Genomic DNA, 23493 nt, shown 5'->3' with positions numbered 1-23493 from the left:
GACGTAAAGTTTGACTTTAGGTTCTAATTTACATCTATAACGGGGTCTTATTTCAACTGTCCTCAGGAAAGCAGAACAAAGCCTGGACACAGCTCGTCAATGATTGAAAAAACTATTGTTAAATCATAGGTTATAGATTTAGCAAAAAAAGAATACTTCTTCATGACGTAAATATGTTTTAAGGATGTTTGTGATAATTATATAAAAAGACTAGTTATGACTTAATCCCAGACTAAGACACGTATGGAACCCTCGTTGCTATTTTTAAATTTAAAAATGTCATTGTAGTGAAATTCAATTTGATGCTATTTGATATTAAATTGTATTCTTGATATATATTTTGCGTTCAACATATTGGCACCTCAAATAAAGACATAGTATTGGGTTTGACAGCGATAAAGGACCGAGACTTGCGGTCGATATAGCGATACATAATTCACAACTGAATTAATTATATAGGATTGCCACTGCTCACAAATAAGTTTCCAGAAGATGGGAAACAGCGTCTACATACTATTGTAGAATACTGCGATTACCAAGCTACCCGCCAAGCATGGAGATAATGGTATATCCTCTCAGAGATATCTTTAAAAGAAGCCTATACCTTACAGTGGGCTTCTATGGTCCGAAATAACGACAACTATTTATATATGAGTAAAGTGTAATCTATCAAACAGTAATGATAATGATTTCAAAATCCATGAACGCAAGCTACAAATTTAACTAATACACGATGAAAAATTAGTTGAATAAATGAATATACAATTAATCACACGAGTGGAGTACATATATAATTTTAAAACTTATGAAATAATTTTGCGAGCCTTAGTAAAAAAATGGTGTAAACAGAACGACATTGATTATTTTAGACCATGCTCCTTCGAGGAGCAATTATTTAAATCTTGATTGTAAATTGGCATTAAGCATTTTCAGATTTCTATTCGCGTAAAAAATATTGTACGGCTTTTACAGCCCTTTGTTAAATGTTTGTCACCTTATAAAATATTATAATTAAAGACTTCTAATTAAATGCTCTTAGCTTCAACAGGAGTGGTTGGAAGCGACGACAAGCGTCTTACGCAGGCCGCTCCTGAACTTTAACGGGGTCGTCTGTCCTCCCTGTCATTGGAAATCCTGCTCATTTTAACATTAAAAATATCTCTTTAAGCGTATAGAAATCAAATGTCATGGAGTCTCTACACCGATGGGAATATTTTTAAAATAAAATCAAAACAAAGTGCATTAGGCTATAGAGAAAAATAAATTGCCACGCAAATTGTATAATGAATACGAGCGTGTGTTGTTTGGGGGCGTTGGGAAACTAACCTAATCTCGATGCAGTAACGCAAGACCGAAACAAGGTTTTATAAAATTCGGCGTTTTGCAAGAGCGCCAGCTAGCTAGCTGTCGCCGGTGGGGCGACATCGGTACGTTGCCACAGTCTAACCCGAATTCCTACCTACCACGTTCATATTAAGTAATATATTTATAAAAGTTTACCTTTCATTAATAGTTTTCGTAATTTATCGGTGTTATTCAGAAAAATTAGTTATAGGTGTGAAAATTATAAAACAATCATTTTTTATATGTTACCATAATTTACTTTTTCTTGTCATACAGGCGAATAACTTCTGACAGTACAAAATTATATATATATATAAATATTTATATTTATATATATATATATATATATAAAAATCTATACTTTTGTAGAAAATTAATTGGTATTTTTATTTTACGTTAACAAACGAGTTTTTAAATTTTCCCGTAAAGTGAACCGAAGGCTTCATTTGGTTCAAACTGTCGTTATTTTTTCGTAAGAACGAATTACATAACCCGCTAGTCATCTTTAAATATCATAATTTCATTTTGTATTGAGGTCGATTTATATATATGTATATGTATCATTAAAGTTTTTAAATTAATTTTAAAATTCGTTAATCAGATTTTAGAAAATGATTTTTTTTCCTGTATAATCATTATTTTATTGGTTATTCCTGAAATTATTAATTTTCGAGAGAGTTTTTCTAAATTGATATTCTACAGAGAACCGAAATTAGTAAAGTAATGTGTAAGTCATGTTATCAAACGACATTATGGATTGACTTGCACAAGTACAGTCGATATATTGCTCTTGTTTACAATGTGCCAAATTAAATACCGAGTAGTGTATAACTCGTGGCTGCAGGTGTATTACGCTATTGAGATATTTGTTGTCCAAAGTATAGCGAATGGCTGAAGATCCAGAGATCGCCAGCCCGCGCGTTGTGATTATGATAATCAATTATAATTTTATATGGTAATTAAGGCCTATGCCTTGAAGTGGGCCGTCTATAGGCTGGAACAGCTTCGACGAGGCCATCGTTCATTAGTGCATCTTATGGCTGAAATGATGATTATCAAAGGCTAACATGTGACTATGAAATTAAAATATAGTTTGTCGTGATTACAGAGTCCGATACCATGACATTTAACAAAAACATTCTTCTAGTCAATGAAACGTTAACATAAAATGTTTTTACAAAAAAACTCAAATGTTTAAATGGCTACATTTAAAAAATTTTTGGCCCCCAGGATATTTTAGTGACAGGATAATTTAATTTATTTTACAAATCCATGAAAAAATTATACGATTAATTGCAATATTAACGATGCCACAACCACAATATGGGCAAATTAAAAAAATAATTATTTACGATGTAATTTTGATGGTTTAGAAAAATTTATATTATTTTTACAAAATAAAGTTCCGCTGAGTTTCTTTCTCCTGTTATTCCTAGGTCTGAGGCATTTATCATCCGAACGATAGATTCAACTTGACGTCAACAAGAAATCCTTTGTAACTTAAATTAAATGTTTGAATTTGAACTTTATTTGAAAGATTTATTTATTCTAGCTTTATTTTACACTGAAACAATAAAAAATCAAAAAGAAAATGTAAAAAAATAACATCAATGATGACGAAAAAAAAAACATTCTATGTACAGGTACAAGAATCGGTCTCATCACACAGCCATTGAATGGACATGAGAGACGTGTAAGAGAGGGAAGTAAGGGGTGTATTAAGATACAAATATACAACAAATTTTAAAGTACTGATTTTGAACATTTGAACATAAGCACAGACATATAAAATTAATAATATATTTAAAAAATATGATGACTTACACTAGAAAAGAGATGGAATTGATAGTAAAAAATGGATCCCAAAGCGGATTTAAGTAAAAATACTTAAATCCGCTTTGAACGGAGAGCAAAGGCAATCTAGACCGAAATGTTACACGAGCTAGCGTCGCGAAAGCTGTTTGCGTAATCCCTTGCTGCGTTATTATCGAAACGTAATTAGACACTTGTTTTCACTGTGCAACTATACAATACAGCATAAAGATACATAAACGCTCTAATTCAAAGTCTTTGTATTGTGTTGGAAACATCGCTTTAAATTGTGCCTACGCTTAGTTACATAACCATTATTGTTATTCGGTACGAATACCGGATGTTTATTGTTTGGTACGGGGTCGGGATCTTGTTTAGGTGAGGTCCTTGTCATTTTATCGACCGTCACAAAAGGAACAAAATTTGAATTTGAATAACGTAAATACCTTTCTCCGATATGGAATTGAAAGACGAGATTTGTAAAACGACTCTTAAACTACATATAACTTACAGGTAATATTAACCAAAGGCATTTTTCAGGTTTTCATTAATTAATTACTAATTTGTACGTATAGATTAACCAGAATTTACTTGTTTGGTTGTAAATAAGTCTATTACATAATTATTACGAATAAAATGACAATGTTTTTTTGGTTGAAATTTATTTCGTAATTTTTGTCAAATTCTATTAACGCTCAAAGGTGTTTTCGATATGTTGTTTATTTCGATTATAGGATTAGTAACTTCTAGAAAGATAATATGGATTGATATCAAAACCTTTTTATATTTTATTTACGTAAATAACGATTTATAAAAATTATAAAACAAATATTTTGTTTTGTAACACATCAGACAGGTATAAGTAATGTAACAAGACGCGTGCTGCAGTTGGTTTAAAAGGTATCAAATCTTAATATAATCTATAATTAATAATAAGGTTTATTAATCATTGAAAACTTTCAATAATTTAGCTTGTACTTAAACTAAAGATGCTCTGGGCACTATTGTCCTACATTATGTTACAAATTATACATGGAATACCTCGCTTGGGTATTGAAAGAGCTATGCCTACTAGCTAAAACTTCACGGTTTATTTTTGATTAATATTGTCGATCCCACGAGAACGCTTTCGGAAATAAGTGTGTAGTTTCTATGACATTGGTTTTATGGCTGGAAGACCCATGGTTAACTTTTTTTTAAAGGCCCTCGTTTTTGGGACCTCTCGTTCTCCCTTGTTAAAGCAGTGTATATAGAATTAATAATTTTTTTACTGATATTATTATTGTCATACTCATATCTCATCTTCCCGAGGTTATTGCTCGATCTTATTGTTTGTGTAATTAATTCTTACCCTCTTAAATTCTTGAAGGAGATCATCCTTGAATTATGAAAGAACGAAAAAGTTGTGATGATGTTCATATCTTCAGCTGTGTGATACGGAGGTCAGATTCTCACTGTCTCTCATACTCAATTTGTTTTTCTTGGTCGTCTGTACCGTCCTTCAGTATAGAGTATCATTGTACACATTTCACATTTACTATACGTACTATTTTTGCAATCCCCTTATTGCATCTGCTAACAATGTGAATTGCATTGTAAGTTGCCATACTTCATTATCAGTTTCGACAGCACGTTACATAACTGCCCCACCAACCGTCTCAACTACAGACCTCAATATAGCGAGACCTTGACTCGCATTATTTCTTGTTTCTTTTTTTATATAAGTAAAGGCGCCTTGATTTAAGAGGTCGTTGTGAATCACAGACACTTGCTATCACGTATAGATTATCTACTTCGATGTAATAACTTGTATGCAATTATTTGTAAAAAAACGTTCACCCATAAAAATTATTTATTTATTATTTAAGTGTTGGCATATACAGATATGTGATCCGCAGATATGTACAGATATGCATTGAGACTTGCGATCGTTGGTCGCGGGTTTGATTCCCGGCATACAATCTCATATAATTCACACTTTGCGCAATAATTATATTACATCGCCATTGCTTACAAACAATTTTTTAGAATTTGTGCAGCGTCTTCTGCGTACCATAATAACACACTGCAATCACCAATACGTCTGCCAAGAATGGGGATTATGGTATATCCCCCTATAGATATCTTTGGGGGAGACCTGCTTTTTGCGATGGGTAACTTTGGGCTGAAACTATGACGTCATACACCTATTACACACCTTAGAGCTAGAAATATACTTAACGAATAATAAGGTTTCTTTTAATACATAATATTTTAGAACAGTCAAAGGAAAAGTAACTCGTCTAAAGTGATGGAAAATTGGACAAGTTATATACAAGTTATATGCAAGAAATGTAAAACAATTTTGTGGTATATATATAACAGTTTAAGGTGTAAAGAAAAGTCTTCACATATCAATAAACTAAAATTTAATTTAAACCTATTTCAGGCAATTCATATTAAAGTAGCTTTTTCTGGGAACCAAGTTAACTTTTTCATGTAACTTATTTTTTTTGGAATATTAATTATTCGTAATTCATCATTCATAATTTCACCTATATATCGTCTTCTAATGGAGGTAACACTCCAACATAGATTTCCTATAGAACCGGTTGGGAACAGCCTGCATCCAGCGTCTACCGAGTACCTTAACTTAGACTTAGGGTCAATTGCCCACATTATGGAGAGAAACCCTAAGTTGCTTTTTTAATATGTCCATGTTTTGGGGCTAATCGTTTAACCTCTTTCATTTGTCAACCGTTTAACATAATATTTATTTGACATAATTTTTAATTTTTATTTCCATTCTCAATTTTTTTTCCCTTCTCAATGTCTTTCGCTGTTTCCTCTAATTTCCTCAACATTATCTGTCATTCCTTTCCATATTTCCATAATTTCCTTCCATAAATTGCGTCACTTCCTTCGCCTTCCCTTCTGGGTTTCAGGTGGATATATATATATATATATATATATATATATATATATATATATATATATATATATATATATATATATATTTATACATATATACATATATACTAAAAAACAGATCACAAAGGAAAGATGTCAAAGATATTAATAAAAGGTCCCACGTAAAATACCGTAATAAAACCAATTAAAATGTAATAATTACATGTTTGTTACAATCCACATCATAGTAACACACAAAAATAAACACTTAAAAAATCTGTACTTTTGTAGATAATTCCTTGGTATTTTTGTTTTAAATTAACTAACGAATCTTAAAATTTTTCCGTAAAGTAAACCGAAGGCTTCATTTGGTTCAAATTGACGTTAGTTTTTCGTAAGCACGAATTACATAACCCGGTAGTCATCTTTAAATATCATAATTTCATCTCGTATTGAGGTCGATTTATTGGCTTTGCGTTATCTCAATAAAAAGTTTACCGCAACGTTTACTTAAAAATTAACAGCTATTACGTCTGTTAGGATTTATGAAGTTTGTTATCTTGGTAAGAATTTATTTGAAGTTGCTTATTTTAATTATTAAGGAAGCAGTTTTTAATTATTTTTCGTTCATTAATCTATAATAATTTTATCAATAGTTTTGTCCAAATCTGTATACGTCTACCACAGACATATCTAGTTGTGCAATAGTATATAGAACCCATTAATTATTTGATTTTAAATATATAGATAATTAAATAATATTAAAGAAACGTTTACACGTCAAGGTGATCTATTTAAAAAATTTTATGCATGTAAAAATAGAATGTAAAGTTATTATTTAAAAATTCTACAACGCTTAAAAAGAGGTCAGAAAGGATAAAGCTTAAAATTCTCCAAAACAAACATAGTTTAAATTTTATAGACCGTTGGACTGATAAATGTATTTGAATGATTATATTAGATTATGCTCTTGGTTTATTAAAAATAAGTAAATAAAATTAAACTTACTTTCATGGCTCTTGTTTTGGCTTACGCAACACTACTTAATTCTACACTGCACAAGTTTTATAAATTATCTCTAATTTATTTTAAATTGCAGTTAAAATTATTTCGTTCTATTGCACAATGTATATATAATCACACTTGACACAATACGCTATACACTTCACTGTCAATGATTAGATGTTTTATATTTGCATTGGCAAATCGTCTTCTTTCAATGCACTCTCACGTTTTCTCTGTCAATTGTGATTTGTTCTCTTACGCTGACAACAAATGATCATATTAGTAATGATGACGATTCAAAAACGCGCCATTATTGTTCGACTATAATTATGGATTTGCGTAATTATATGACATACAAGTTTATTAACAAGATATAAACTGCTTCACAGAATTACACAGATTTGAGATAATAAAATATAAATTTAAGCGCATGAGGTTTTTATAAATGGTTTAATAAAGTACCTCGAATATTTAAAACATATTTATTATTGGAGATAACAATGACACAGTTTTTATTTATTTATAAACCAAAATCAAAATATGAATTGAAGTGTGTGCGACGTTTTGGGTATGTGTTTTTAATTTATAATCATAAATACAGGTGACAGAAATGTATATATTATTTGCAAAATATGTTTATTAAAAAGTTAACAAGTTCGCGTTTAAACACGAAAGTTTTTAATAATTTCGTACAAAGTATTAAAATAAAAATAATATTAGGCAAATCCACAATTATCTGTAAGAACGCGTTGAAATCTTTTCAAGGCACATTCGAATCTGTAAACAAATAGTGAAATATAAAAAAAAATCAAACGTAACGGACGTCGTGTTTTCGGTGGCGAGGGTATGGTACGGCACCAAATCGTGGCGACTCCGCGTGGTGCGACACCGCGTGGTAGACTGACGGCAGCGAGCGGTGGTAGCCCCACGCCGCTACGTGTTGCGCCCGGCCTTATGTGGGTCGGCTTTTTCGGACAGGGTTAGGTTATCGTGCCTTACCGATTACGCGCGATGCGGTAACCGCTACTAGGGTTGCCACAATCACCTTGACGTAAATTATGTAGTCTTTTGCTTATAGGGCTGGCAGTCACCTTAAGTTACGTTCGATTGGATTACATTGTTTCTTATTTAAAACCTTTTTTTTAATATTCTTAACTAACACTCCACTGTGATCAGGTGTGAAAAGGTGTAAAAATTTGAAAAAGTGAACGTATAGTTCATTTTAAGAGCTTTAAAACCTATTTCGAATCGTGTATAAAGTGATATCTCTGAAATAAGTTTCAGTAATTTATTTTTGCTATTGTAATATTACAGGCTAGTAACTTCTGAAAGTACAAAGCTTGCACATAGTAAACATTAGTAACTCAATATATAGTTATTAAAATTTTTAAACTTTTTCTTACGAGTTGTTACGAGTATTTCAATTGGGCTCCGATTTGAGAAGGATCCGTAACAGAACTCAGACTGGTTTTCTACAATGCCTTTAGTAATTAAAGCATAATCACACTATAAAAACCGGAATTTCTTAGAGATTTTCTTACACAAGTATCATAATTTAAACATTGTTATTGTTGCCCTTTCGGTATTGACAATTTTGAGGGTATGAGTAGGCAAAGCGCAGATGGCATGTAGCCTTAACCTTTTTAATGTTACATAACCTTAATGAATCCTCCAGCAGTCTCCGAGGCTCTTCATTCTACTTTATTATTTAAATGGGAAAACATTTAGAGTTTTATCTACGTCAGTTGATCCTCGACATAAATGGTTAATAACTGTAGTTGTAATTTACAAAAAAACCAGAACAAAGAAATCTTGATTTTTTTTAAGGAAAAATTTTGTTCTTGTTCAAGATAATATGCCTGTGTTATATATCTCGTATTAGTACCCAAAACATCCCCTTATTGGTCCTTTTCTAAGCAGAAAAACTTGGGTATCACCAACATGCTTAACTTTTTTATTATTTCAAGAGTCTCGCTTTGTGCTATTAAGAACAGCCCGTCCCAAGGTATGCGATCACAATACTACAGACAGGCCAAAAGAGATATATCAACCTCCAATGTGATAGATATAGATGATATACTCGTAATTCCTTTAAGCCGGATATATTAATTTTGCATAATTTCTCCAATCATTTTATTTTACGCTTAACGTAACTGCGAATATTAGCAAAGTAAACATTTTGTTATGAATACACACTATACTTAGTTGACATTTCCGCTTCAACGCTGTATTTGTTCTAAACTGTCAAAAAAAAATTAAGAATAAGTTTCACTTTTAAATACCGTGGGTGATTTAATAGTATTTGAATAGACTGTTATCATTATCAATTTAATAATTATGGTTGTCCTTTTATAGTTAGACTAGAAGCGGCATTAAGAAATTTGTGATTTTAAAATTCTTATCCTTAAAAAACTTACTCCTGTTAAACTTACTTTATTTTAAAATATAACATTAGATTCACGTTGTATGCATCCTTGTTGAATTTAACAAAAAGATTCTATTTACGTTACGTAAGTATTAGATATGATCGCCTACGATGGGTCTCAGGAGAAGGTCACTCAAAGAGTAATAGAGAGGGCTATGCTCGAAGTTTCCCTGAAAGATCGAATCAGAAAAAGAACCGCAGAAGAACTAAGGTCTGAAGTGGGAATGAGCGTGGTGATTTAGAGTGGTGACCACGAGCCGGAAGTCGTGGGTAGGCCCCCACTACCAGGACCGATGATGACTTAAAATCGAGGGAAGTCACTAAATGTGGGACCTAGTCAATTTTGGTGTGATTGTCAAAAGATCTCTAGAACGAGTATCGGTAAAGTATAATACCTTTGATTTTTCAATATTTGCAGGTGACCTAAAATAAAATTAAAAGCGAAATAAAAATGTCGTCATTTGAGTTAAATTTTGTTAAGTTAAATTTTGATTAGCGACGAAAATGATTGTACAAAATAAAATTAAATGTGAATATGTTTATAATGCTCATGTTTATAATAAACCCGTTACCATTCTACAGTTGAGACAATTAAAGAGAAATCGTTGGGTTCTAATTTGAGTTTTATGGTAATAATACTTAAACGACGATGTGAATTCACCGTGTGTTGTAAACTCCTGCGCAATGTGTTCGATTGCCGCACACGTCCTAAATCCTATGATTGTGAAAGAAATGAGTCGCCGCGAGAATTCCATACTTCCTGGCACGTACGCGGATGTGTCCAACACCTGGTTATTTCATAAGAATGACCCAGGAGTATGTCAAATATTAAAAAGCTAAAACATTTTCAGTACCAGCTACCCCAACATAGTATTAAAGGCCTTTCGCAGTTCAGTAGAAAATATAAATGATTATATTCTTTTGTAATGCTTTACACAATACTTGTGTTATAAAATTTACTTTCTACAAAATTGCTAATATGTATATATATTACGAATTCATAATGTAAATAATCAACCTGTATATATATACAGGTTAATTATTTATAGGCGTAAAAGTTTTAAATAAGTGAATGTATACCTCAATTGACAACTTTATGTTGTTTTCTTTAGAGCGGTTACACCTATTTCCAATCACCTTGTATAAGGCTATAATATGTTACATAGTCTTATTTTTTCTATTGGAATGCGATAGAACAATAATTTCTGCCACAAAATTCGAATTTTAATTCTAAGAGTTTTAAAAATTCCTTCCGATTGATTGAAGGATATTTGAAGTGGCTTTTTAAAAAAATAACTTTTGCAACTACAAAGTCTGCAGAGACCGATAGTAAACAATAATTAAGTATAAATTGTGTAATATGTTTAATATGAATTTTCAAAACGCTTTTTCTTAATATATTATCCTTGTGTTATTTATTGTTTCTGAAACCACTGATTTTTGGATAGAGTGTGCCATGCATTAATTGAGAGCAAATAAGCTATGACATAACCTTAAAGCTTTTAAACCAATGTACAATAATCCCGTATAAAATATATAGTAATAATAATATAAAAATTAAACTCTCTTGAAAACGAAAAGTAGTTCTCAACTATCCGATTTTATTCTCATCACCATAGACCAGTGTTTCTCAACGTTAGGCTAACGCCCCACAGAGAGGCTTTTCGAAAAAGGACTCAACACGAGTTTAACTCCTTCGCTTTAATATAAAAGATATATAATGTAACATAGGAGGGCGTAAGAGTTTTAGAAAGGCAAAGATGGGGCATGGCACTTAGTTTCACAAATACTGCCATAGAAAAGTTTGGATGAATATACAAATTATAAAATTATGATGAAACAAGGTAAATTTCAGTAAATAATTTGAATATTTACGGAAATTCATCATATGTAATCTTTTGATAGTAGCTTAACAGATCACGTGCTATAAATCTATATTATCATTTAACACTTCAGTTTTTACAGATCGCAGGATTAATTTATTTATTATACACTTAATAAAGTGATCACTGATATATTTTACATTCATTTATTTTTTGATGCGCCAAGCGATTCATTTCTGGTAGTACAGTTTGTCGGGATAGGAAATAAATGAAATGAACTGCATTTATTTGCACAAACACGAAAGCTTTCGTACGTAGACTATGACGTAACGCCCCTGTCTCCCGCGGAAACTTTCGATTGTAGGATGAAAACGAACTTGCTTCCTCGCAGACGCCTTTGTACTACTTTCACTGAAATGATACCGCTTTGTCGAGTAGCTAGGAATAAAATTTGCTCCTTGTTAATAATTAGAATTTAATACTATATTAATGAGGCTTATAGATTTCATTAAGTTTAAATTTTACGAGTGTGAAAATATTTTTTATTATGACCATAAAAAAATTAGTCTTTTTACGTTAGAAGTTATGAAAAAATTGAATTTTAATTTCATTTCATATTGTTTTAAAATAAATACAAGACTAAAATACTTATTATATTTTATACTCTTAAATGAACATAATGTTATAATGTCTAATTATAAAAGAATTTAAAAATAAATAATATAAAATATTATAATACGGGTATCAAAATAAAAATTCGATTTATTATAGACTGATATAGTTTTAGATATATCATCGATATAAGTGATGCCCACTGCAAGCGTGCAACCCCATGATGTGCACCGGTGTGCCCTGTCATTTCAGACTAGCAATTTTTCGAGCTACGTCGGTGACATTTGTTCATTATACTTTATACATTTATTAAAAAAATAACTTATTTGCTTATAAAACTAAATAATAGCAGAAAGCTTTATTAACTTATTTAATGTTTCGTATTCCTGGTGCGAGAAAACATTAATACCTTTCCCTCCTTTTACTAGTTCGGAAAGTAAAGGTACTGCTATATATTTCACTCAATTTAACTGATATTCGCAATTCATTTTTATTTTTATTTTTCCAGTATTTCTAATTCTTTTCGCACCTTTGTTTACGAGTAGGACTTTTGGTGTTGGACATAATTGTGTCATGATATTATCCTTAATCTGAATTACGTGTAATAAAAGTATCTGTAGCGCTCGTATTCAGAAAAGAAATAAAATACAGAATTAACCATTGATTTTTTTTTACAATGATAAAAATAGATTTTTTTTTATTTTTGTTGCATTCAGCGGCTTTAACATATTGCATAAGGGGCGTACGTGAGACAGTGCACATCGTATGTAGTAAAACTTGGCTACCACTATCCAAGTTTACAACTGGAATGCTAATCACGTTGACCCACGAAACACTGCATTACATGCACAGGTATGAAGAAATTCCGAACTAATTAGGCATTGTTATGACGCATAAACTAACCATCAGGTGGCCTTAGATTTTAATTACATAAAACATTTTTAACGGCACATTTGACACACTCACACACTTATAACTAACTAAATTATGTAACAAAGTGGTGAAAGAATACAATTTGGAAACTGGTATATCCTTGAACTGAATACTTGAAATAAATGTGATATCAATCAATCCTCTTTGGTTGCTCATGTTACGTTCAATACTCTCTTTTATTGACTTGTGCCCTTAAATTTCTTTTGTTCTGAAGAGAAAAGGAAACTACTGCCTAAGAGGCATTTTTGATTTTTTTTCTTTTATTTATTCGCCCCGTTTTAGTTTAGCCTCAATTACCCCCTTTTATATTTAGGACAGGGACTTTTTTCAGTTTATGTTTTTTTGTCATTCTTCTTTCATTCTTTACATTTTATTACATTGTCTTACTCCGCAGTTTCGCGAGGTCACATAGAGTGCCTTGACTTAAACCTCTTTTAAGTTAGCGAAGTTACCTTACCTTTCTGGATAGTATCAGCTCGGGTTGTTATATACTATGATTTCATCGGATTGGTAGGCCGCCGATCTGTTTGATATGCGGACGCTCCATGGAAGAGCTTAGGTTTCTCTGTCGGCTATCACTCATTGATAACACTAGTTTCGCATTCTCTTCTCAAAGATCGCGACATTGACCGACCTTGCGCTGGCTGCATCCAGCAATTTGACCATGTCGTGGGTCAACCTATTACGGGTCCCACTAACGCTGTGCCTACTGCCTCGTGGTGACTACTCGATATGGTTGGTTACCTTATAGAATAACATTGTAACTTTTGACACAGAACTAAATATTTTTAATGCTAGTTTTTAATGCTCACTCACGAGAGTAATTTAAGAGTGAGTTGTGTAATTCACTTTGTTTGCCGCATGCGCATTTATCAGCGGACTGGCGGGCGGTGCACTTTATTGCACGACTACTGCTGCATGGCGGAAGTAGCTATATATTGGTCCCTTTCTTAATTGGGATGGACTTCCGCAAAATAACGCCTGAATCCATTAGATATTTTTAATGTTTTCCTAAAGCGTGAAACATATTGAAGTCGGACTATAGCACTACAGTTTTTATTTTAAAATCAAATACTTCAGCAAATCCTTGAGATTCGAATGTTGTGTCAAGGATTTACCCCTCTAGGATATAGAAATTATAGAACAAAACCTATGTTTTAAATTATTTATTTATACACATTTTTATACAAACTAAAAAGTATTTAGTAGTAAGCTCTTGGTAGTTTCCTTTATAAATTTTACAATAGTTAGCTTCTTTTTCTGTTCTGCCGATGCAAGGTATAGGCCTCCCTCAGAGATCGTCACGATGACCGGTCCTGCGCTGCCTGCTTCCTACTTCCTGCGACTTTCCGCGACCTGAACTATTTCGTCAGTCAACCTGGTTGGGAGACAAGCATACTCTTCGGGACGAAAGGAATAACTTAGTTACTACGATGTTATTTGTTATTATTGTCTTCATATAACAAAGAGATTTAACCAGCGGGTCGCAAGCCACATGCTGTTCTTTGAAAGATTGGAATTGTGGTTCTACATACATATACCCAAGTTCCCGTACAATCTTCGTGTATATGTGTTTGAAAAAAATATTATCATCTTATAAACAGCAACCAGTGCTAAATAAACCAAAGTGTGATAGAATAACAAAGTAATAAAATTTTGTATAATAAAATAGTAAATTTAATTTGATAATAAATGATTATTTTATATGTCTGATTAAATGTAGTTAGTGTATTTTAATACCTATCTGTTTACCTCTTAAACGCGTATTTAATTGCGGGTCGCGAAAATTTTGAAAAATGATACGGATTATTGATTATCAGATGGATTTTCAATAGCGCTGGCGAGGAGGGGCCCACATCCAGCATCTTTCAACGACCTTGACAAGGTCGTCTGTTCACATTATGTATCTGTGACATTCCAGAACCTTAAGGCCCCAACCGCCATCAGTTTAATACGTAATATAATATCGTTCAAGTGATTTTATGTGTAAAAGTGCGATATAGCTAATTTACACATAATTCAAAAGTAGAACGCGTGAAAGTTGAAGGCCGTCTGTCATTATGTCACGAAATACGTTTTTAAGATCATCGGTCATGTGTTTGACATATAGGCTTGGACGTAATTGGTATCTGACCTTAAAATATTTTGAGACGACAAAGGAAAACCTTGATTAATTAAGTTTATATGCTCAGTTTTTACCAGATTCCCTGGAATTAAAACAAGAATTTGCGAATAATTTTACAAATGCAAAGTGGGTTTATATACTGTATTACTTAAATAATTTCTATGCTATTGAGTTTGATATAATATTCTAAAGATAATTTAATCGATCTCTCATGATAATTTGATTGATCTGAGTACCGAATAAGAAAGATAGTTCTAGTTGGTTATTGTACATGATAATTCGTAATAGATATAAAATAATATGTATGAATATATATCTCATCAGCGAAAAGCTTTAAAGCTTTTGCATCTACTTCCAATCACCCTGTATAAAGTAATCACTTTGAAATCTATTACCTTATTTTTTCTTGGTAAGCGATCGGTCATTCCTAGTAGTACAAAGTTTGCAGGGCTAGATATTAGTATCAATGTTATACAGGTAACGCTGATATGAATGAAAGTTTGTTTTTCTATACTTAAAAATACTATAATTATTTTATTTTAAAGTAAATATTGTCTGCAAGAGATTTCTTCAATTTAATATAATCAAAAATGTAAACTATTAATCCTATCCGGTAAAAAGCGTGTAACGGCCCGGCGGGGCTCCTAAAACAAGCTTTGCTATCTAAAACGACATTTAGAGTAAGCGCCATCTCTTCCTTACACTTCAAATCCGCTACTGTAAATTCCTTTGGGACGATAGTCACAGACCATCCGTCACAAAGATAATCCAGGTCAAGTTTATAAAAAAAATTTAACGCTGCACAAGACTTTCTGAACTGATCGCTAACAGACATTTCAAGCTTAATTTATTAAATATGTATTAATGTAAGAAAAGGACCAAAATAGCTACTTCCGCCATGCAGCAGTAGTCGTGTAATAAAGTGCACCGCTCGCCAGCCCGCTGATAAATGCACATGCGGCAAACAATGCGAATTACACAACTACCACCGTTAAATCACTCAACACGTGTTTCACCCCTCCACAGGGCATCTTCAGGAGTAATGTTACATCGATTAGCGCCAAACACAGAGTCAACTTTTGACTCTAATTAATGTGTTACATAAGAAGGCCTAAGGTCGCCCAAAGAGCAATAGAGAATGCTATGTTCGGAGAGTGAAATGAGGAGGTCTACAGAAGGTTACCAATAGAGCTCGAACAATTGCTTGTCTGAATTGGCAATGGGCATGACTCATTGCACGTGTACCTATGGCTTTTGGGGTTGACCGGTTCTCGAGTGACGTGCATTAGCTGGAAGACGAGGCGTGGGTGGTTCACCACCAGAAAGACCGATGACATAGTTAATAGTTAAGGTCGCTGCAAGTAGCTGGATGTCTATCAGCTTAAAAGATGTTTCATATTATGTACTAATTATAACATATATGGTAAACATTGCAGGCTGTTTAGATAAACAACGGCTATTTAAAATTATATTGGAATTGTTAGAATGTAAATTAAAAACACTTCTTTGCACTGAACAGTTGAATTACGTGTGAAATCGTTTTTTGTTAATTTAAATATTAATACACTCAAACTACTCTAACTACCTGTTTTTGTCGCGGTGAATAGAGACTCCATAAATAAACCCTTGAAAACTTCAGGAACAGTTATAACTCGAAAACTTACGGACTTGTTGTGCTGATCAGTGACCATACGAGTATATAAAAACAGCTATTTATTTCCTTCAGCTAACAAAACAAAGATGAGTTGGTTCAAATATCTCATTAACAAAAAAACTAATTCAGCTACCTAACGGCACACTGTGCTGTAATGAAATGTGATATAATGAAATATATAAAATGTGGTGCAAAAGTAATGTCGTAATTTGAACCTGCCTTTATTTTTACAAATGGCGGCAAATATCACTGTGCTTACACGTTTATGAAATAGACGTATAGATATCCTTCGTCGCTTATTGACAACTTATTCTCTAATATCTACATGTATAAACTTAAGCCACGTTCACATTATGATATAACTTTTGCGCCACCTGTTGCATATCAATAATCGGTAAAACAAAATAGCTGACTAAACTTACTAATGTTTTAACCCTTAAATGCGTAATGATGGAAAACTGCAACATACCACTTAAACGTAAAATGAGCACTACACTTAAATGTAAACGCATAGTGTTGTATATCTGCTACATATTTTATTTTAATAAATAGGTATAGAATATAAATATACATAAAAGTACGCACTTAACGGTCACGCATTTAACGGTTAATTATCTTCGTCAAGTATGTTACAATTCGCATGAAATTTTTAAAGGCGACACGAACGAAAAGAGACAAAATAAGATAGGGCAATATTTATTTGTACTTCGCTTGAAACAAGGGACATAGGTTCTCGTATTAGCTAATTTTTCTACCAGTATATTAAACATATTAAAAGTATATTTATTGTAAGCATAACATCAGGGATACCGTTTCACTTCGTATATCATCTTGATATATTTCTGCAGGTATTGCATAACGCAGGAAGTGCATAGACGGCTCCATCTTGTACCTGTCCGTTGCATGCGCTGCGGTTACCCACTGCTCGAATAATGCACCGATCTAATGAGCCCGGTGTATAATCTTTGCTCATGTAACCACGGCAATGGTTGCCGCATACCGCTGCCTTGACTATCAACTACGTAATAATACCTAAGTATATTAAAATATAGTAAACATATAACAAGATGTCATTTTAACCGTAAAAAAAGGTTTTAGTAAGAGGAAATTTTTTTAAAAATAACTTATTTATGACTTAAATTATTAACTAAGCCTTTCCGGATCAGTAAGAAGACCTAATTTGTTTTTAATCTTTGCCTATTTTTTTTTTCTTCATTTTCAATTCCTGTGTCAATAATAACTTTTTTTCACTAAATTTATTCTTTTATTTATTTCGTCCTGTAAAGAATCCCAGTAAAGCCCAATTTGACAGGGAGCTTCCTTTTAATTTAAATTTAATACACAATAGCGAACCAAAAAACAACAAAACATTAGCAGCACGAAAACTGTCAAATTTGCGAAATAATCAGCGAACCTCATAAAGCCGATGTTCATAGCGAACTGTCAAATACTCAAAGTTAAAATAGTGTACATTCTCAAAAAATTAACCACGACGTTAGAAATTTTTTTAATAGATGAATAAAATCAATAATCGTTATCCTATTATGGCGTTCTTCTGTTAGTGGGAAATAGGGATTCATTTATGAATGTCTGGATATGATGTTACACTTTTAACAGTCCGACACGTTTTTCAATTTATAAAAAAAAACTTCACATTAAATATTACCTGCTCGCTCCAATTTTTTTCTAAAAAATCTAACCGTTTTAAAACAAAACCAAAACGTGTTCTATCAAATTTTAAAACTGTTAGTTTTACAAAAACGACTTGTTGCCGAAAGCATTATGGTTGGATTCACCTAATCAAGATAGATTGGTGCAACAGCCCTTCGACGGAACAATGTTAAAAAGATAAAAACGAAGAACATCTTAATGGTACAAATGTTCTCTTTTATCAACCTCTTTGTTCTAATTTAAAATTTTATCGCCTACTGCCTGTTCCAACAGATTTTGTACTGTGAAAACTTATTGGCTTGTTAAATTCAAACAAAAAAAATAGCGTATTTCAGTTACATCACTTTGTTCATTTATTTTACACTTTATGTATTATTAATAAGTAAACACTACGTTGCACTGACAACTCAGCGGTATTAGCAATCGTAGGTCGCGGGTTTGATGCCTGGGAAATAATTTTACACAGTTTGTGCACAGTCGCTCAACGGGCTATGGCGAGGGCTGTGCGCAGGATTTCTCTACGTGATCTTATCAGGAAAAGAGCGTCAGATATGCGTTTTTATTTATTTACGGGTATATTCAGGAAGTAAAATATGTAAATAATTTCTTCCGTGAACTATTTATGGCGACTGCGTGGATATTGCAACTACTTTACAAGCATAAGTTTTAAAGTAAAATGGAAAGTTGATATAATTAATAACAGCGCCATCTTTTGAATAATTGTTGTCATTTTTCTTACTTTTATAAAGCTGGCATAGAGGATCTATATTAACGCTGGGTTGAAGTGTAACTACGACATTGTCTTATATAAAACGAATCACAGCTAATTGCCTTTTACAAAATAAATATACGTTTTATTTAATAAAGTCCAAGTTTTACGTATATATATTCAGTACTATATGTCTTGTCTATAATTTGTGCTTTTAAAATGCTTTCTAGGTTTACAATAGAATATTTAGCCACAGGGATGACGGCTGCGATAGATTATTTACTGTTTATTAATGTGCTTTTTGTAGTTTTAACATAAACATTTATTATCTTAAATGGCCTGAAAGTATTAACTAAAAAGTATTTGTTGGTAACGCCATCTAGTAATAATATTGAGACTTCACTTGCACATTTTGCCAGTTGTCAACAATGGATGAATTATTATTAATAAATTTAAAATAGTATAGATGGCAGTTTATACAGTCTTTCTGCAATTTTTTCTTTTACATGTGGAATCAAAATTTTGAAGGCTATTATAAGATAGTAAGGAGTACACTTTAAAAAATGTTTTGATTATCTGTGATAAAAATATAAACTTTAAATAAATAATCCTGTAAAAGTCCAAACATAAAATGAAACAATTTTAAATTATAACTACATATATTTTCATGAGTTTTGTACAATATTAACTTCGATAATTATAGCTAAAATATTAATGTTCTCGTCACTCGCGTAGATTCTAGACAAACTTATTTTAAATGACTATACATTATCGAATTACGCCTACGTCCTAATTTTTTTCTTACTATTAGATTGATATGTACATTCTTAAATTTTACGATAATTATAGTTTGACTAAATTATATTTCACACGTTTCCATTCATCACTGTCATAATACGAGCCAGTCCTCTTTGATCATATCCGATGCTTTTTCAGCGATCATGATCACTGGAGCGTTGGGGTTACCACTTATGATGGTCGGCATGATGCTTGCGTCGACGACTCTCAAGTTGGCAACACCGTGGACTCGCAGCCGGGGGTCGACGACTGCATCTTGGTCGTGTTCCGGACCCATCTTGCATGTTCCGGTCGGATGGTAGATTGTGAATGTAAAGTGCTTTAAACTGCATTCCCAATACTCGTCGCTAAATAAGGGCAAGTGAGCGCATCCTGGCATTGGTATATTATGCGGTCGAGACCCGTACCTTTGAAATGCAGTAGTGTTGGACAATGCAAAAGCAATCTTGATACCTTCAGTCAAGACTTGTATGTCTTCTTTATAAGCGAAGTAGTTTGGTTCTATTGATAGCGGCTGGAAAGGGTTTCTACTCCTCAGTTTCACCCAGCCGGAACTCTTCGGACGCAAGAGTAGCGGCAAAATCGTCCAAGTCTCAGCGTTCTCTATCGGCTTGTACACGGTGTTGTAGACTCGGTCGCGTAAATTCAATATTTTACGAATCTGCTCCCCGCCATCCGAGTTTACAGAGCTGGGCGCAAAGTGGAACTGTATGTCGGGCCAGTTGCCGGAAGGCGGAGCGTACTTCGTGTTGACGAACGCAAGTCCCTCCACGCCTTGGGTGGTCATTGGACCTTTCTCGTACAGTATGTAGTTCATAGCGACCGAGAAAGTTTGGAAACGGTCCTTCTTGAAGGTGACAGGTTTGTTTACCACAAAGGTCAAGCCACCGAGGCCTACATGGTCTTGTAGGTTGTGACCCACTTTGAGGTTGGCAATCAAAGGTATTCCATGCTCTCTCAGGTGTTCCGCTGGTCCGATGCCGCTCAGCATCATTAGTTTGGGCGTCGCCAACGCTCCTGCCGACATTATTACTTCTCTTTTAATTCTAACCTTCTGCCTCTCACCGTTTCGGACAAACTCAACGCCGTAAGCTTGCTTTTTGGCCGGATTGATCAAGATTCGCGTCACTTGTGCTCCCAGGGCAATGTGTAAGTTACCTCTTTGGCGAACTGGTCTCAGAAAAGCCTTGGCCGTGCTGCAGCGACTGCCGCGACGCATGGTTGCCTGGGTCAACATGAAACCGGTTTGCTTTGCCCCATTTATATCTCGAAACTCGTAACCGAGCTCCATACCCCCTTTCAAGAAGGTTATAGATAAGGGCGTGCGCCACGGAGCCTCTTGAACGGTAAGATAGCCTCCCGCTGAATGGTAGGGAGTATTAACGAGGTACGGGTTTCGATTGTCTTCGGATTTCAGGAAGTATGGTAGTACGTCGTCGTAGGACCAACCGGGGTTGCCCATCGCCTCCCACAGGTCGTAGTCGTGGCGGTTACCCCTGACGTATACCATGGCGTTGAGGACGCTGCAACCACCGAGGACTTTTCCTCGCGGCCAGTTGCAGCGGTCTCCGTTCATAGCGAGGCAGTAGGAGCGGTTGCTTGAAGGCGTCGTCTGGAACTTCCAGTCCATGTCAGAGAGCTGCGTGTAGCCGGCCAGGGCTGGGATGTCAGAGATCTCGTTCTCGTCCTGGCCCGCCTCGAGCAGCAGCACGGTCCAATTACCGATCTCGGACAGTCGGGAGGCGACCACCGCACCGGCCGAGCCGCCTCCCACTATCACGAAGTCGTATATCGGCATTATCTGAAATTCAACGAAAACAGTTACTAATAGACCCTTAAAATTATTTAATTAGTAGGGTTTGAAATGAGTGAATAATTTTAAAACAATGTCCTGTCACCGCCTTTTATCATCGTATCTTGTAAAAGACACACAGTGGACATCCATCTCTTAGCAACTTAAAACAAAGAGTCCATTCTAGAATGTCCCGTGTGCTCATTCCACCGGTCCTAGTTAAAACGAATTTGTGTTTTCTTTTATTAATATTTTTGCCATCTGCTTTACGCTGTCTAAAGTCTGCATAATCTGTACATGGCAATATTATATTTTCAAACCGGGAAAAAGAAGGCGTCTTTAAGAAAAAAGTTAATAGGTTTAATATAAAGTCTTGTGTGTTATTAATGAGTGGCTTATTGACCATAAGTACACATTATGACCATTTAATTGAGAAGCATCAAACATAAAGTATAATGAAAAAGAAAATAGCAATCAACATAAGCCATTACGTCAATCTCGTCAAGTTTATTTATTTTATTTCATGATAAATGAAAGTTTTTCTGTTATTACGTACGTGCCGCCGCATTTGGGCAGTGCGTTTGTGATACATCGATGTTAATTGCGAGCGAGCTCAAGCTTGCGTTTATGACAACTTTCTATTTAGCGCTAAATTTGCTGTGAAATTACTAGTTTTATTTTTTAAATTTAGAATCAATGTTGATTGCTTTATTGTATGTTGGCTGATGTGATGGTTTATTGTATGGTCATATCTCAATCGATCTAGGATAAGTTCTAAGTTGAAGGATGTGTTTATAAAGGCTCAGTATGATTCTGATTTCAAGATTTTAAAATATAGTTTTGAGTTAATAAGTAAAGTTTATTCTACTTTAAACACTAAGCACACGCTTCAATAATAAAATCCCTGAAGCACTTCACATTAATCCGCGAAAACATCGAATGCTTGTGTTAAGAAAAGATTGAGCAATAAACCGTAATATTACAATACATTAAATACTTTATAAAAGATGTTAATTTTATGGCGACTTTCCTTGACAATAAGGAAATTTAAAACATGGAAAAATATGTAAAATTTGTATCAGAAGAGTACCTATCGAGTATCTGTCTGGTGTTTCTCGATATTTACCTTCCGAACGTGAGAGTGCAGTTTTTAGTGTCATTTTCCTCTACATTCTTAGAGAAAATTAAGACCAATAACGCTCTGTATAAATATATATTTAAATATACATTGTGTCAGTGCCTTGACTTTTCGAAAGTGCGAAAGTCTATTTGAAAGAATTTTTATCATTGCTAGCAAATTGGGCTTCTTTGGTATATTTTTCATGACGTATACAAGAGGTAACTATAAATAAATATAGTAAGTTAAGGTAATAATTTAAATAAATTAATGTTTTCTCAAAACAAAATAGAACTGTCTGACAGTCAGTAGTTGATATTCTGAATAGGTTAAAATTAAATAGCTTTGTTTGTGGGGAGCTTTATTTTAGACGCAATGCATCCATAGGAGATAGAAAATATGTACATATTACCATATGTGATGACCTTTATGAATAATTTAATTTTTTCAAAGATCTTAATTGTATTACTTCGTCTTATTTCCAAAGATATTAATGTTTTTCATTATTAAAAAAATACTTCTACTTTCAAGTATGTTAAAGAGGAACCAAAAATTATAATCGTACAACTTTCGAGATTCAGCTTGTCACTAGAAATAAAGTGATAAATTAAAAAAGGCCTAGTGATAAGTATACTCACAGTGGCGACCTCCGTAATGTAGGACTCCGGGTCGTATTGCTGGTATCTGAAGTACGTGATCCCGAGTGCCAGGAGTGGTATCAGACCCAGCACGGTGATAGGCGACGGCGCCAAGCTCGCGAGTGCCCCAGCCGCCTCCATCGCTC

At 33.6% G+C, this 23493-nt stretch overlaps 2 protein-coding genes across 2 annotated transcripts in view; one reads left to right on the top strand and one right to left on the bottom strand.

Moving 5' to 3' along the window:
• Positions 1–23493, top strand: part of Flo2 (flotillin-2) — a 394067-nt gene that overhangs the window by 146847 nt on the left and 223727 nt on the right. The window lies entirely within an intron of this gene.
• Positions 19730–23488, bottom strand: LOC137923972 (glucose dehydrogenase [FAD, quinone]). The gene is made up of 2 exons (XM_068767251.1): positions 23348–23488; positions 19730–21601 (listed from the first exon to the last, which is right to left on the bottom strand). Exons 1-2 carry the CDS (start codon positions 23486–23488, stop codon positions 19892–19894), a joined length of 1851 nt encoding a protein of 616 aa, XP_068623352.1. The 3' UTR covers positions 19730–19891.

Source organism: Battus philenor, unplaced genomic scaffold (assembly GCF_028537555.1).
Source record: "Battus philenor isolate CCGP_79_NKW_IND1 unplaced genomic scaffold, ilBatPhil1.0.hap1 SCAF_23, whole genome shotgun sequence".
NCBI classification, from domain to species: Eukaryota; Metazoa; Arthropoda; class Insecta; order Lepidoptera; family Papilionidae; genus Battus; species Battus philenor.
Note: the sequence above shows the minus strand (reverse complement) of the source record. Positions and strands in the feature narration are given on the sequence as shown.

Bases quoted from the DNA above. Each gene is read 5' to 3' on its own strand.
- LOC137923972 (XM_068767251.1), bottom strand. From the start codon at position 23,488: ATGGAGGCGGCTGGGGCACTCGCGAGCTTGGCGCCGTCGCCTATCACC. The intron at 21,602-23,347 runs GTGAGTATACTT...GTTGAATTTCAG, and splicing joins ACATTACGGAGGTCGCCACT to ATAATGCCGATATACGACTT.